Source organism: Amblyomma mixtum, chromosome 1 (assembly GCF_055824585.1).
Source record: "Amblyomma mixtum isolate Tamu chromosome 1, ASM5582458v1, whole genome shotgun sequence".
In the NCBI taxonomy this organism is placed as follows: Eukaryota; Metazoa; Arthropoda; class Arachnida; order Ixodida; family Ixodidae; genus Amblyomma; species Amblyomma mixtum.
Genome location: NC_143012.1, coordinates 83,834,656 through 83,849,567, shown reverse-complemented (window position 1 = coordinate 83,849,567; position 14,912 = coordinate 83,834,656). Strand labels below are relative to the sequence as shown.

Sequence of the window (14,912 nt, the reverse complement as noted above, 5' to 3'; positions counted from 1 at the left end):
GATGTTACAAGGTACTGTTAGTTGAAAAACATCTTTACTCTAAGAACAGTGAGAAAATGTGTGGAAATCCGTGCTCGAAATATATTTGCAATGTTGTTTTATAGTTGCGACTCTAACATTATAATAAAACTTAGAAGATTATATTAAAACAACGTTTGTTTAGAATGTGAAAGTAACGTTTCCTATGTAACTTATAACGTTATATGTCAATTTGTAATGTTAATGTAAAGTTATTATGCATCTTGAGAACAAACAGCGCTTACAGACAAAGGACCAGAACAAGAAGGACACACAACTGCGCAGTTGTGTGTCCTTCTTGTTCTGGTCCTTTGTCTGTAAGCGCTGTTTGTTCTCAAGATGTTCCCCAACCAACTCGCCCAGCAACACACCTTGCTAAAGTTATTATGCAACATGTAACATTACTCCAACTTACATAACATTTTTATAACACTATTTTAATGTTCGGTGCTACCTGGGGAGTCAGGAACATCACAGCAGAGGAAGAGTCATGCCCTCCGGCTTTTCAGAAGCTTGAAGCTCAGCTTCAAGAATTTCCTGATGTGTTCAAAGGCATTGGCAGGCTACCAGGAGAGTACAGCATACACCTCCAGCCCACTTCTGACGCCATGTTATATCTGGATGACTACAGACATGGAGGAAGGAGAAATTTTTCCTTTCTTTCCTTCCTCCATGACTACAGATTATGATTATGTCATACGACAGAGAGCGGACGCACGGTGAGAGGTTCACATGACTCCGCGTCCATTTTGGGAGTGGCGTTTATTGAGTAAAAAACGAAGGAATTGTTAGGGGGCGCCACTGATTACATAACAGGTACAAATGATTCATTTTCGGGCCATAGCGAGCAGCCATTGCGGGACGCCAGTAATTGTTCGTCTGTAGCTGTCGCGGAAAGCGTCGTCTGCCTACGACAGCCCCTTTGCCGGTGGAGGGAACTGGCGATGCCTGTCTCTGCAATCGTCGATAATTTCTCGAAACCGCAGAAGCGGTCAGCTAAGCTCGTCGGTTGGGGAGGACGCGGTAGTAGGTACCCGGAGGATAAGGGCTCGGGCAGCCGCATCCGCAGCTTCGCTCCCAGGGAGTCCCTTGTGGGCCGGCGCCCACACGATGCGTCTAGGCGTGGGTTCGGCGTCCATGCGGCGTTATAGTATGCGTATAGTATAGTATAGTATAGTATAGTATAGTATAGTATAGTATAGTATAGTATAGTATAGTATAGTATAGTATAGTATAGTATAGTGGTTTGGTTTATGGGGTTTAACGTCCCAAAGCGACTAAGGCTATAAGAGACGCCGTAGTGGAGGGCTCCGGAAATTTCGACCACCTGGGGTTCTTTAACGTGCACTGACATCGCACAGTACACGGGCCTCGAATTTCTCCTCCAAAGAAATGCAGCCGCCGCGGCCGGGATCGAACCTGCGTCTTTCGGGTCAGCAGCCGAGCACCATAGCCACTGAGCCACCGCGGCGGCAGTATAGTATAGTATAGTATAGTATAGTATAGTATAGTATAGTATAGTATAGTATAGTATAGTATAGTATAGTATAGTATACATGATTTTAGTTTCGATACCTGGGCGCCCCCATGTTCGTTTTACTCGAGCGCCGCCTACCGCCGACGCCATCTTGGACTGATAATTTGCAGCCGGTGGGCTGCAGACGAAGCAGCGTGCGATCTCTGAAAGTGTCATTCGCCCGTTTTATTCCTGCCAAGCCTAGAAATTCTGGATGGGCGTTCGCCTCGTGTCCATCCTCGTGTGTGCTATGCCATTAGCTCCTGCAATAACCAACTGGGAGCAGGCGACCATTCCTCGACGCACGAGCGATCAGCATCGGTGAGTGCTATGCTTGCAGTTCACGCGTGCTTTTTTGTCGCCGGTTGCCTGTAGGGCGAATGCGGCACGGTGTTGCATGTTAGAAAAACGAAAGCAAAATGTGTTGAAACACAAGATCGCGGAGAGCAATGAATATCTAGTTTTTCGTGGAGCGCAGTTTTTCATGAACGCTTTCGCTGCCTGCTTGGACATGGCGAGTATGACAGTTTAGATGCTGAGCTTGCGACAGAGTACCCCGTTTACAAACTGAACATTTTGGAAACAGCGAGTACATGACCGAAACGAATCCACTTCTGATGATTAGAATGTTTGTTTGCGGAAATACGCGCGATGAAATTCAAATTCGGCCCCTCCTGCCGCTTGCGTAGGGCTGTTCGTACTACCAGCGATACAAGCCAGTTGACTGAATGCAATTCGCATTCTCGCCTTCTCCGCTCCCGCCAGTACTCACTGGTGCACAAATACCAGAAAATGTGCAATTACACGATCTAATAGGTTGGTACGCTAATGGAACGCTATTACCACTTACTAACAGGCAGAATCGCCGCACCTGTGTTGAGAATTCCAGTCCCAATCGGGTCGGGGCACTGCTCAAGTCGCTGCGTTTGTTGTATCTCTGGCACGGTTATGCATAGTGTGGATTTTTTTTACAGTGCATTCGATGCGATTTCAGTCGAATAATTTATTACAATGCGTGGCAGAGTTTACCGTCCTGTGCATGCCGTGTATTTTTTCATCTTACGTTGCCATGGCTGCATTTTTCCTCACTTTGCAGTTGGATAAAAAGTTCATGTCGCCGCTTCTATTCATGCCATGCTGTGCAAATTAAATTAGTATTTTCGCACTAACGACATGTTTATTTTTTTCAGGTGGCGATCCCCACACCCTCCCGATATTGACGATCATGTGGGGTGGCGAAATGAAGTTGTGGCCAAATTTATGAAGTCCTCACCTAGAGTACTGCTGAATTCAAAGAACTTTGCCAAGGCCGTCCAAATACTTGATCTCTTAAAATTATGCACAGATTATAGTTTGGTAACCCAGGAGCTGCGCTTCGTTCCGCGCCCGATATTGGGCACAGGCAGTAGGCTTGTTTCTGTCTGCATTTCGTTCACAAAGTGCGCTAACGTTTAAGCTTTTTGTTGGCGCAAGTATTTTTTGTTCCACAACTACGCCCACTGCCAATGTAACTCGGGACCGGCGGAAAAGCGTTGAAGAAATGGACACCGCAGACGTGCTGAGACCTTCACAGAACATGGTGCGCGTACATACTGGCGGCGTTTGTTTTTTTCTACTTTCGTCTACTATTTCCGCAACCGACAATAAAACAATGATGTCTAGAAGACGTTGGTGTTCCGTACAACATTGCTGCTTTTGTTGTACAGACGCAAACACGCGCTTGACAGGTAGCTAAGCAGCCGCGGACGTTGCTCCGCGCGCCCGATTATCAGCCCAGGGGAGGACGGCAACAGTGGGGTGTCGCGCAGCGCACGTGTTTGAGAGTATTTCTCCCTCTCCTGCCCGCTCCTCGTAAAATGGTGTATACCCATCTATTTCTCCGTCCACAAAGCTTCCTTCATGACAATCAAGAGCGGTTAGTGTACTGTTTCTTGATGTGTGAAAAGTAACAAATTGTCTGCAATTGTGCGCACATGCCTTGCTCGCATTTTTTTTGCCTCAGTCTATCGAAAGCAGATGAGCTGCGCTCAAATTTCGCATCAGGAAGTAACGTAATCGTCGTAGCATCGTCGCAAACGGAGCAGGGGACGGCAGAAAGTAAGGTGGGCGGATGAGATTAAGAAGTTTGCGGGGATACAGTGGCGGCAACTGGCAAAGGACAGGGTTAATTGGAGAGACGTGGGAGAGGCCTTTGCCCTGCAGTGGGTGTAGTCAGGCTGATGATGATGTAATCGTCGGCAATTTCTTTCGCAAAGTTAACTGCACGCTACGCCCACGGGTAGAAAATGACGCGCGTAGTACCTCAGTCGTATACTTGCAAAGATAGCAGGATGCCACGCGGGCCGCCTGCGGTTCCAACGGCTACCACTAGGAGGCTTTCAGTGGCGCCCCTATCGGCGGTGCGCGCGGCGTGTACTTACGCGACCGGCGCCACATCGTGCTGAACGACCAAATATGGCGGCCGCGATTACCCGCCAGTACTTTCCCCGTTCTGATGACATCAGCCAGTGATGAGCGCTGAACAGGTTTCGTGAGAGACTAATCTCAGTCCCAGGAGGATTATGCTGCACCCCGTCGCAAGCGCGAGTGGACGTGTGCCTTCAGTTTTGACGCCGAAAAGCGTTCTGGGGCTCTGGAATCAGCTTTTCGCCACTTCGCCCACGCTGCACATCTACAACCTAGGTAACAGTGAAGACCACTCTCGTCCATAAATGCCTGCACTGTCGCCCTGTGTTTGGACACGTGTGAGATGCCAGTACCGCAGTTGATGTGGTCGAAAAGCTCTGCCTCCCACCATCATTTTTTTTTTGCTCTGGGAGACGATGAAGAGCTTTCTTCCAACAACTGCAGAAAGTGCAGACGGACACAGAGTATCGTGTACAAAAGTTTATACAGAAGTTCACCGCATAAAAATTAAAATCGCATTACAGCAGTAGTACACATCAGAAATGATTCACAGCAATCCACCATTGGAGCCCAATCGCAGCCTTTCCAGTAACTACCGAGGCATTGTCAAAAATAATATCTGTACATGTGCTCCAATGGTTTAACAGCGCATGTCAGGAAAAAGGATGCCTTAAAGCTTGAATGAAAATAAAAGCTTCCTGACACTTGTTTTTTTTTTCAAATACAACATTTGTTACAATACTAGCAACAACAACTGAAAAACAATAATCTGGAGAGGCTGAAGCCTCAGATAAGAGCAGTCGTTCCCATGTGGATCTTTTTCAATCGGCGAATTCAGTCCTACTATCCACGATTTTCGTTGTCCTCCGAGACGGGTTTCCTGTCGGCTGTGTCCAAGGCGTTGCCGTTGGCGTCCACCTGAGGCTCTGTTGTGACACGGGATGCCGGCAGGTGGGCAGGAAGCGGATCTGGAAGGAGAGGGCGAAAAGCATTCAGGGGGCTGCGGAGATTTGCCAATGCTGTAAACTATAAGCGAGGTCATTAGTATGCTTCTGGAAAGAAGAGGTCGAGGACCTGTGGCAACCCGCATGCTGCTGCTCGTAGTAGTAGCATGTTTATTTGGCCGTATTATGTAGAATATGCCCTCGAGGTGAGGCTAAAGGAGGTAGACCAAGCATGCCTCCTGACAAGGCCTGCACCCCGATTAACACATCATGGAAAAAGTGGCCGAATAGACAAAAGAAAAAAACAATGAGCAACATTAGCACAATAGAAAACAGTGAATGATAGACAATAATAAATACCAAATAAGAGTAAACAAAAATTTCATAATATGCACATTCGGGTAAAGAAAGGAAGACAACACACACAAAAAACAAAGTATAGAGAGTTAGCTGAAAGGTAACTGGGGGAAAAAAGAATCTTCAATTTGTTCTTACATACAGACACACTATAGATTTCTAAAGGAATCTCAATAAGAGACTGATAGGCATTATACAGTGTTATAATTTAATTTTACCATAATTTGTTCTGGGTCTTGCAGTAGATAGGGCAATTGAACCTAGACCATACGCGTCATTTCTCAGAGAAAAGAAGAGAACGTCTAAAATGTGAACGCAAAGAATAGCTGCGAGCATTAAAAAAATAAAATAAAAAAACGCTTGGCAATATGCGCGCATGTAGAACAGTGCTTCACGCAAGTCAAGAGCTCATGCTTCTGAACAATGAGAGCTGCGCTCCACCGCGCCAAGTGCTTAAGAAGTTGTACCCACAAAGCAACATCGATGCATAACGAGGCGCAGTAGAATTATGGTGTCAGTAATGGCGCCAAGCGTTGTACAAATCGTAACTAGTGTGTGTAGGCCGGCTGCACTGATGTTTAGCTGTATATTACTTAACGTTGCCCTGTGCAGAAACCATTTTCTGATGTCGCCACTCTGAACCCATTGCGGTTTCAAAATTTCGACGGCTACACGAATACGTTCTGTCTATGCTGACTTTGATCTATTTGTGTGTCGGTAATATGCACAGCAGTATTTCCCAGCATCAATTATATCACGGACTATAGAAGTAGTAGTGACAGTTGAGGTCGAAGGTTTTGTTTTTGAGAGAAAACGGTTTACAATTTTGTTTTGGGAAATAAAAATCGCTGCAGCAGTCTGCAACGAAACTCTGTCGTGATGTGCGAAATTTTCATGTCGACAGTGCTTCATCATCAGCACTTTATGTCATCAGTACACACAGTATATAGAGACGCAAGATCAGGCCTACCTCTGGCCATGAATTCGTGCTGCATGATGGCCTCGATGCTCGGCCGCCTTGCGGGTTCCGGTTGAAGAATCCACCGGATGAGGGCGCTCGCTTCTGTAGATACAGTCGAGGGGATCCTGTATTCATTCTTCTTGATTTTGGCGTAAATCTTCGCTTTCGACGAGGAACTGAAGGCGGCACGCCCCACTAGCAGCTTATACCTGCGGAGAGCAGATTGCGGCCTGTCAGTGTCCGCACCGTCTGTCATCTCAGCACGTCACAGCTCGGAAGAGTGCGGGCACAGCAATGCTACAGGAGACCCCTGCCAACTATTATCCACATCAAATGGTAACCTAAGAGCGGGCAAACGACGCTCGTTATGCACCTAAGTGCCTGGATTTGAACATGAAGTTGATGATCTCATTGTTTCTTAACATGAAGAGGGACCGCACACTGATATTTATGGACAATATTTTCTCTGCGGCATACGTAAGTTCCTTGCTGGAAGATACGCATACCCGGTTGCGTACCCGGGAATCACGGCAGAAACTTTTCAAACCCATTCTCTCGACACATGAACGTCGCTTCCAGTGCGGTGGCCGGCGTATACCATTCCCGACCTCAGAGGCGTGTCAGAGGAAGGACTTTGCAGACGGCTGCCCGCCAAGTTGCGCTAATGAGGGTCGCAAAGAAAAGTTTGGGCTTTACGATAAAGAGCGCCCCATTTACCGACTCTTAGCTTTTCTCGCAACCGAAATTTAAAGCATTATGAAAGTTCAAAAACCATAAAAAAGGGTCATGATATCTATTACAGATATGCGCGAGTATTTTATCCCGATAAAAGGACACCTGTCAACATCGTCGAATGAACAATCGCAATTCAGCTCCGCGGGATACGGTGAGTAGTTTAAATACGAAAAAATTATGGCGCCGGAAATTTGCTCTCACTAAATTAACAATTTATATATAGCGTCTCTACCTCAGTCGTAAAATTCACGTCTATTTCACATGACGGAACCCGACTGCGAGCAGCGCTATACAAAGTTTGAACAGAACCCATCACCACCTTCAACTCTGGCCCGACTTGCTTCGCCAGCTCGAAATACAAGTAAATGCCACGGCCATGAGTTCTTCCCTCGTTACTGACACCATGAGCCAAGACAGGCAAGAATTTGTCAGTTTCTGCATTCACATTTTCGGACTGTAGGCTCAACCTTTTATATATTTACGGTCGAGTGTACACCTGTACGATAGGTATGGCGAGCTGTCGTTTTTCGCATTAGCGCTGTAACCAGTTGCGAACATCTCTGCGCAATCAAGTGAGACTCACAAGATGCATCCGACGGACCATATGTCCGCTTCGTAGCTGTAGCCCTTCCCGGCCAGCATCTCGGGGGCCATGTAGTTGGCTGTGCCGCAGATGGTCCTCTTGAGTTTCCCCTCGTGGTGGAGGCGCGTGGCGAGACCGAAGTCGGCCACCTTGAGTTGCCAGTCCCTGGTGAGGAGCAGGTTTCCAACCTTCAGGTCCCGGTGGATCACCTTCTCCTGCCCCAGGTACTGGCAGGCCAGGAGCAGCTGGCGCATCAAGCACCGCACCTCCGCCTCGGTGAGGGTACTGCGGGACCGGAGGACATCCTCCAGAGACTGCGAAATAAATGCGCTCATGAAGCCTGCGGACGACCCTTGAAGGTTAGACACGCTAAAGAACACGACAAATAAAACGGAGATTCCTTCAGCATGATGAAGTTAGCGCCAAAAACGAGGACCATAGTAGGAGAGAAGACACAACACGAACGCTTTATTGTGTCTTCTCTCCTACTTTGTTCCTTGTTTTTGGCGCTAACTTCATCATGAATAAGATTAAACTCGCCCAACTTTCCACCTTGCTACTGTAGATTCCTTCAGGTTCAAGACTGGGACATGCCCACTTCAGCACACTTGTTCAAATCACGCCAGTTTGATGAAAGCTATTTTTTTCGTGGTACAAAACTCAGTGTCCACACGAGGGCACCACAGTAGTATATGACAGGTTTAGAAACAACGAAGGCAGTTTGCAGTCTTTGGCTTTGTTTGCTTTAGTTTAGTTTAACGTCCCACAGCGACTCAGGCTATGAGGGACGCCGTAGTGAAGGGCTCCGGAAATTGCGACCACCTGGAGTTCTTTAACGTGCACTGACATAGCACAGTACGCGGGCCTCTAGAATTTTGCCTCCATCGAAATTGGACCGCCGCGGCCGGAATCGAACCCGCGTCTTTCGGGTCAGCAGCCGAGCGCTATAACCACTGAGCCACCGCGGCGGCTGCAGTCTTGGGCTGCGCCCTAAATTGTGCTTCCAGTACGCAATGGGGCCTTTCTCACTGAAATTGCCGTGACAAATACAGGTCCATACACATACTGGCATAACAGAATTTCATAGAAGCGGTTTGGATGATAGAATACTCTTGATATCCTGTCATCAGGCGTTCAAAAATACGTAATTGAAGTGCCGTCAGCTGTGTAAGAGGCGATAAGTAAGAAACAAACGACGCAACATTTTTGCTGTAATGTTGATTTTCGCTTTGCACAAGGTTATAATGCGCTGTTAACGCCACGCCAGCTTCACGCCTTCAACGTTTCTCTTCGGAAAGTAAATTTGGTGAATGAATGAATGAAGTGTTCTGTTACCAGCAGCGTCGTGTGAGCAGTGCTCGACAAAATCCTACTACACTAGCATGTCAAAAATTCTCGGACAAAAATTGGACAACATCAGATAACATTAGCAGCATCTTAGAATCAACGCGAAGAAAATCAGCGCAAACGGGAACCACCGAGAGCAGGAACGTTGACGCACCTGCATGCACAGCTCCAAGATCAGGTACACGTTCATTTCGTCCTCAAAGTGGCTGTGGAAGTAAACCACGTTGTTGTGCCGCAGGCTTTTGTGGATGTCGATTTCCTCGTCAAGCTACAGAAAAAAAAAATAATTAGTCACCTCGGAAAGGTTGCATTAAGCGGAAAGAAAAGAAAAAAAAGTGGTTAACTAAACTGTTGCTGATGATTATTTAAAAAAACCCAACGCTGAAATGAAAAAAAAAGCCGTAATTATGATTGAGGTAATCGGTCACTAGAACGGGATCTTGCAATATGCCTCTCTACTGCTATTTGTGTTGCAGGAATCAAATGCAAAATTTTGTCCACTGCTTGTGACCTTCCTCTGCAGACAAATAGTTTCATGGAAATTTAGAGAAGCATTCAAATGAGGTGCAGAAGTTGAAGTTTGTCTGTCTGGATACGTTACCGTTAAGTTACTTGCAACAAAAACTGAGGTTAGATAAGCTGCAGAGAAGGCCAGAAAACGACTCACAGGGCCGGTATTCTATAAAGATACACTATCCACTTCGAATGAATTTGGTCCTATCGCATTGGTGACTGTTGTTCATTCTTGCTGCTAAGGCTTTCAAGCGTCTCTGGGAAACGACCTCACTATTGGATGTCACCGTACTACAGCCAATGGTTGGATTGGTTGGTTTATTGGGGTTTACCGTTCCAAAGGCTTTGAGAGACGCCGTAGTGGAGGTCTCCGGAAATTTCGACCACCTGGGGTTCTTTAACGTGGACTGACATCGCACAGTACACGGGCCTCTAGAATTTCTCCTCCAAAGAAATTCCAGCCGCCGCGGCCGGGATCGAACCCGCGTCTTTCGGGTCAGCAGCCGAGCACCATAACTGCCGAGCACTGAGCCACCGCGGCGGCCAATGATAGGGTTGATTCCCTCTGATGCTAGAAAGTTGTAACAGCATGACTGAACAGTGACCAAAGCGACAGGACGAAATCGAAAGTGGACAATGGATGCTTATAGAATACGGCCGCCGAGCCCAAATGCACGAAATGTTTGGGTTTGGAACCGGCTCGCTTTGCCGAATAGTAATTTTGACGCATACGCGAGCAGGGCGAACTTTATGGGAGGACGAAGGGGGATACAGCAGCCAATCCGCAATCACGCGAGCTTTCTCTTGCGTTCGCGAGATGGCGCAACCCGATTTGAATATGCGCGCCAATCGTATGTCGCAGCAAAGCATTTGTTGCTTTCGTTTTCTTATTATTCGGTGAGTCGGCCCGAATCTCTTCGCTAGCGTGCCAGAAAAAGCAACAAAGACAATTTTTTGCCCTCAGTGTCCCCTTAACAAAAATTCTACTAAAAGGGAATAAAGAGAATATACGATGTCCAGACATATACTCACAAATTGCTGGAAGTTTGTCGATGTAAGATGACTCTTGGAGACGATCTTGCCAGCGTACACCTCATTCGTCTTTTTGTCCACGAACTTGAAGCAATGCGCATGTCCCCCCTGAAAAAGCAATGCCAGCCTTGTTACATGGTTGTCCAAACGAATACTGGGCGAATGCTGTCGCACTGTGCGACTGAAACACTCAGGTGAAGGGCTCCTTCACTCGAAGGTAAAATGAGCCTGGAGCCTAACAGCACAACATATATGCCCAAACATAGGCATATGGCCAGAAATACGTTTCAAAGGTATGATTCAGTTTACAAAGAATAGCAGACTGGAATGATTATGATGCAGTCGTTACATATTAAGAGTAAACGTGCAAAAATGTAGTGCTTCAGCGGAATTCGCCAGTAATTGTTCACAATAGACTTTTTGAGGCATAAATTGAGATGCCTTTTATTGGCACAGCAATGCCAGCTTTGCAGGATGTCAGAAAACGGCAGAATCGTGTTAACTTGTAAACTGAGCAACATGACTTCCAACACAACATTTACAGCAGCATCTGTAACCGAGTTGCCCCGTTTTGCACAGTTGTGGTCCATTGCTCCCGTACACAAGCCCTGCTATACTCCGTCGAACCCGCCTCACGGGGAACGAGGAACTCGCCTCAGTGGTTATAGCGCCCTTACTGTTGAGCCTGAGCACACGAGTTCGAATCCGGCTACGGCAGCCGCCTGGATCGCAAAACGCGCAGGTGTGAGTGAGCGATGTTAGTGCACGTTAAAAATCCCCAGCTGGACGAAATCATTAGATGGTGGGAAGTTCGGGAACACTCCCATACAGAACATCTTTATGTTCTCCTTACAAACACTCCGTACATACAAACAATGGGTCCCGATACAACTAACCCCCAGGTGTGCGGCTGCCTAGGAATGATTGCTGACTCGTTAGAATTGCCAAAGAGCAAAGAAAGACTTCGGGCGATCTCCTGCAGGACTCTCATGGGGGAGAATCCTTAACCCTATTGCATTAAAGTTAGAATAAGGCGAACCTGTCCCCCTAACCGATCGGGGTCGCACGTGGTCGAAGTTATTCCGCAGCCCTACACCGAAGCACCTCCTTTTTAATTACTCCTTCCCCGAACAGCGCGGTTGAGGTGAACGGCTTTCTTTGTGCAGAACGCTTTCTTATATAAACAGGCATTGTCAACTTCTGACCACAATACAGAAGCCTCTGCAAAAAGTAATCGAACACTGAAGTTTGATTCTCAGCTGTAGAGTGGAGCCCTGATAAACAGTGCCCCTGAAGAATAAAACGTCTCGAAAGGTAAGCCTATGAATAGTACTCACCTTACTCATACAAGGTGTTTGGGCTGAGATTTTAAGCACTTTTTAAAAGCCGTCTTTTTCAGTGCAAAGACCTTTTTTAGGCATAACATTGCCAGCGGTCTATTACGTCGGAATAGAGCTTAAATGTGCTAACTAGGAGGCCGGTTAGTTAATATTGAATAGTCAACTTTTTAACTATTATTTAGTAAGAATCTTCAATTATTGAAAGGCGTGGAACCGACCGTAAGTGATGTCCGAAAGAGATTTTAGAATTTCGAAAATGCTGTTGCCGTCTGCGCTGTGGCCCAACCAAGTTTGGCAATTTTGGCGAGATACGTGGACTGGAGAGGTTGCTTTTCCTGCAAGCTTTTCGAGAGTTCTATTTTGGTGCGATGTAGGGAAAATTTGTTAAGCACAGCGGAGGGTAACCGTGTTTTCGAAATTCTAAAAACTGACATGAGTATTGCTAACGGTGGGCAACACGTCTCTCAATAATTAAAGAACCTAACAGTAGTAGTGAAAAAGTAAACTATTCAGTAATGGTTAACCAGCCAGCTTGTTCGCGCATGTTGACTGTATTCTGGCGTATTTAAAACACCTCTGATAATCCTATGCTGGAAAAGCCGCTGTTATAAACCGAAAGGTCTTTTGCTAAACATTGTGTAAAATCTTAGGCACACCATGCATATAGAGGTCACGGGGCGTCATTCGTGCTGTGCTACGCTGCTAAAGTCCGTGGCATTGGTTAAGTTTGGCGTAAGCTGTACATTAATCTACTCCCACAGCGCACGGGCCCTCAAGCCTTTATTATGTTTAACCCAACGCACGAAGCGACAGCAGCATTAATATTCTGGTTAATTTGAAGGGATGTCGTTATAAACAGGCTAGACTAAAAGGCTTTACCACCACGTTCTGCTGTATGGAACGTATCCGCACCCGTTCTCTAAGGACACATACCTTGCCGAGGAACTTGCCAAGGGTGTATTCCGTCTGAGATTTCGCGTCGACAACAACTTTGGGAAATTCGCCTCTGGTCTTCGCAGTGCCAGTCGAGGTCCCTCTGGCAGAAGACATCACGGACAGAGAGGAAAATGATCGCGATTCAACTCTTTTCGCAGCTGCAGTGCACACTAACGCAGAAGCACAGCGACTGAGCTCGACGATGCCGTTTCCGACCGGTGCGCGAAGGCTCTGAAAAGCTAGGTTCATAGCTAGTATACCACGTGATCGGGAAGAACTCACGGTATTGGTTGGGGTCACTTGTGGGGGAGAGGTGGACAATGGCCACAATTGGTCGGGCGTGGTCCTTCACGGAGCCAATGGGACTTCGATCATTCGTCTATTGTACACGACCTAGAAACCCCTTTTCTTGCCTTCTTCCGGAAATAAGCTTTCCAGATACCAACCTACAGCAGGTCATCGAGAGCCCGGGCTGTTTTGGGTGATCTTATCGCACCTTCACTAGAACGCGTTAAAGATGCGAAGGCGGACACGTCATGCGCTTCACGATAAGCTAGAATGGGTACCGTGAACAGTCTGTGCTATCTCAGCCAGTCTCAGGTTTCCCTCTCACCCATGAATTACGATTTCCCGCTTTAGAGTTGCAATAGAAAATTCCATGCCCGAAAATATAGTTAATCGTTTCGAGGAGGGATTTTGGCGCTTGCAGGTGACGAAATTGATGTAAACACGTGTTATTACGCGGTGTCTCAGCCTGTGAATATTCTTATAGTTGGTTTGGTTTATGGATGTTTAACGTCCCAAAGCGACTCAGGCTATGAGAGACGCCGTAGTGGAGGGCTCCGGAAATTTCGACCACCTGGGGTTCTTTATATGTGTACTGACATCGCACAGTACACGGGCCTCTAGGATTTCGCCTTTATCGAAACTCGACAGCCGCGGCCGGTATTGAACACGCTTCTTTCGGGTCAGCAGCCGAGAACCACAAATATTCATCTTGTGCTAAAGTGTGAACCAAAAAAAAATAGCTGCGGTTAAACTACTCTTGAACTTGGTTATATGGCGAAAGCTGTGGTGTACTGGGCAATTTTATCCAGCTTGGCGTGTTTAACTTTGAGTACGCTCCGGACACTGGATAGGCAGCGCGTCCACCTTGGCAGGGGGCAGTTCATGGTTGAATGCGACAGTTTGCTCACCCAATGAACGCTTCGGCCTATTGCAGCAGTGCCGCATGTCTCGCACAACGTTGTCTGCGCTAACGCGTGCAGCATACATACTTTCCTTAAGCTCAATGGAGTTTAGAATGTTTGCAAAGCCAACAACCACAATGAACGCAGACGGCCTAGAGATTCAGTGCCACGTTCCTGGCACAACGTTGTCAATGCCAACGCGTGCAGCGGACATCTGTTCCTACTGCTACGCAGCTTAAAGCTCGACTGAGGTGTCCACTACTCCAAGAGGGAAGTTATGCGCCTTTACATTTCCTAAAAACTTTTTCGGCGCAGTTCCGAGTGGCTGGAGGTCGTTCAAGGTTAAAGCGACATGGTCGGCGTAACTCGCATAGACTGCCGTGGTAAATCTTCCGCTTTAAAAGCAGGTTGCATGCAGGGACTGTGAAATATTCGCGTGCAGGTGTTGCGTGCTCGACTTAGCAGGGTAGATGGTGAAGGAGGAAAAAGTGCCGCGCACCGGCATTGTAAATGAAAATGGTGGACATTCCAGCCCAGAAAATTGCACAGAACGGGCAGTGGCTTGGGCAAAGTAGAGAAATAGGTCAGGGAGCCGGAATCACGAGAGGCTGTGCAAAAGTGACTCATAAAGAGGGGAGTGGTAAAAAGAAGGTTAACAGTGAAAAGCCAAGAAATGAGGTCAGTGACACAAAGAACGAAGAATCTAGGAAGGGACAAAGCCACAGTTCTTTTGGGAACTCCAAGAAATTGGACAAAAGTCGGTAGAGGGAGGGAGTATCCACGCGTGCTTATCTCCAGTGACTCAAGGGAGAAAGGGGAGTGGCGGTGTAGATTTTCTCGGGAAGGACAATAAACGCGGTACTACAAGATACGAAAATCCCCCTTTCCCCAAGATGATGGGCGCTTTGAGGAATGAGTGAAAACTGGTCTGCTACCCAGAATTGTAAGAAAGCACATGTGGGGGACGCAGGAGAGATCCGCTTCCACGAGGTCGTATACTCCGCCTGCTTGACAGCTGTGGCCATCTGTCGTTT

The 14,912-nt window shown here is 47.2% G+C and overlaps 1 protein-coding gene across 1 annotated transcript; it reads right to left on the bottom strand.

The window, feature by feature from the left end:
• Positions 1 to 4,405: 4,405 nt before the first annotated feature.
• On the bottom strand, positions 4,406 to 12,802 carry LOC149367021 (serine/threonine-protein kinase PLK1-like). Its single transcript, XM_089572604.1, has 6 exons — positions 12,686 to 12,802; positions 10,413 to 10,520; positions 9,022 to 9,135; positions 7,521 to 7,834; positions 6,212 to 6,411; positions 4,406 to 4,908 (listed from the first exon to the last, which is right to left on the bottom strand). Exons 1-6 carry the CDS (start codon positions 12,800 to 12,802, stop codon positions 4,784 to 4,786), a joined length of 978 nt encoding a protein of 325 aa, XP_089428730.1. The 3' UTR covers positions 4,406 to 4,783.
• Positions 12,803 to 14,912: the final 2,110 nt, after the last annotated feature.

Coding starts and splice junctions, on each gene's coding strand:
- LOC149367021 (XM_089572604.1), bottom strand. CDS start 12,802: ATGTCTTCTGCCAGAGGGACCTCGACTGGCACTGCGAAGACCAGAGGC. Junction 9,136..10,412: donor CGACAAACTTCCAGCAATTT/GTGAGTATATGT, acceptor TTTTTTCTGTAG/CTTGACGAGGAAATCGACAT. Junction 6,412..7,520: donor TGGTCCGTCGGATGCATCTT/GTGAGTCTCACT, acceptor TGCTCTCCGCAG/GTATAAGCTGCTAGTGGGGC.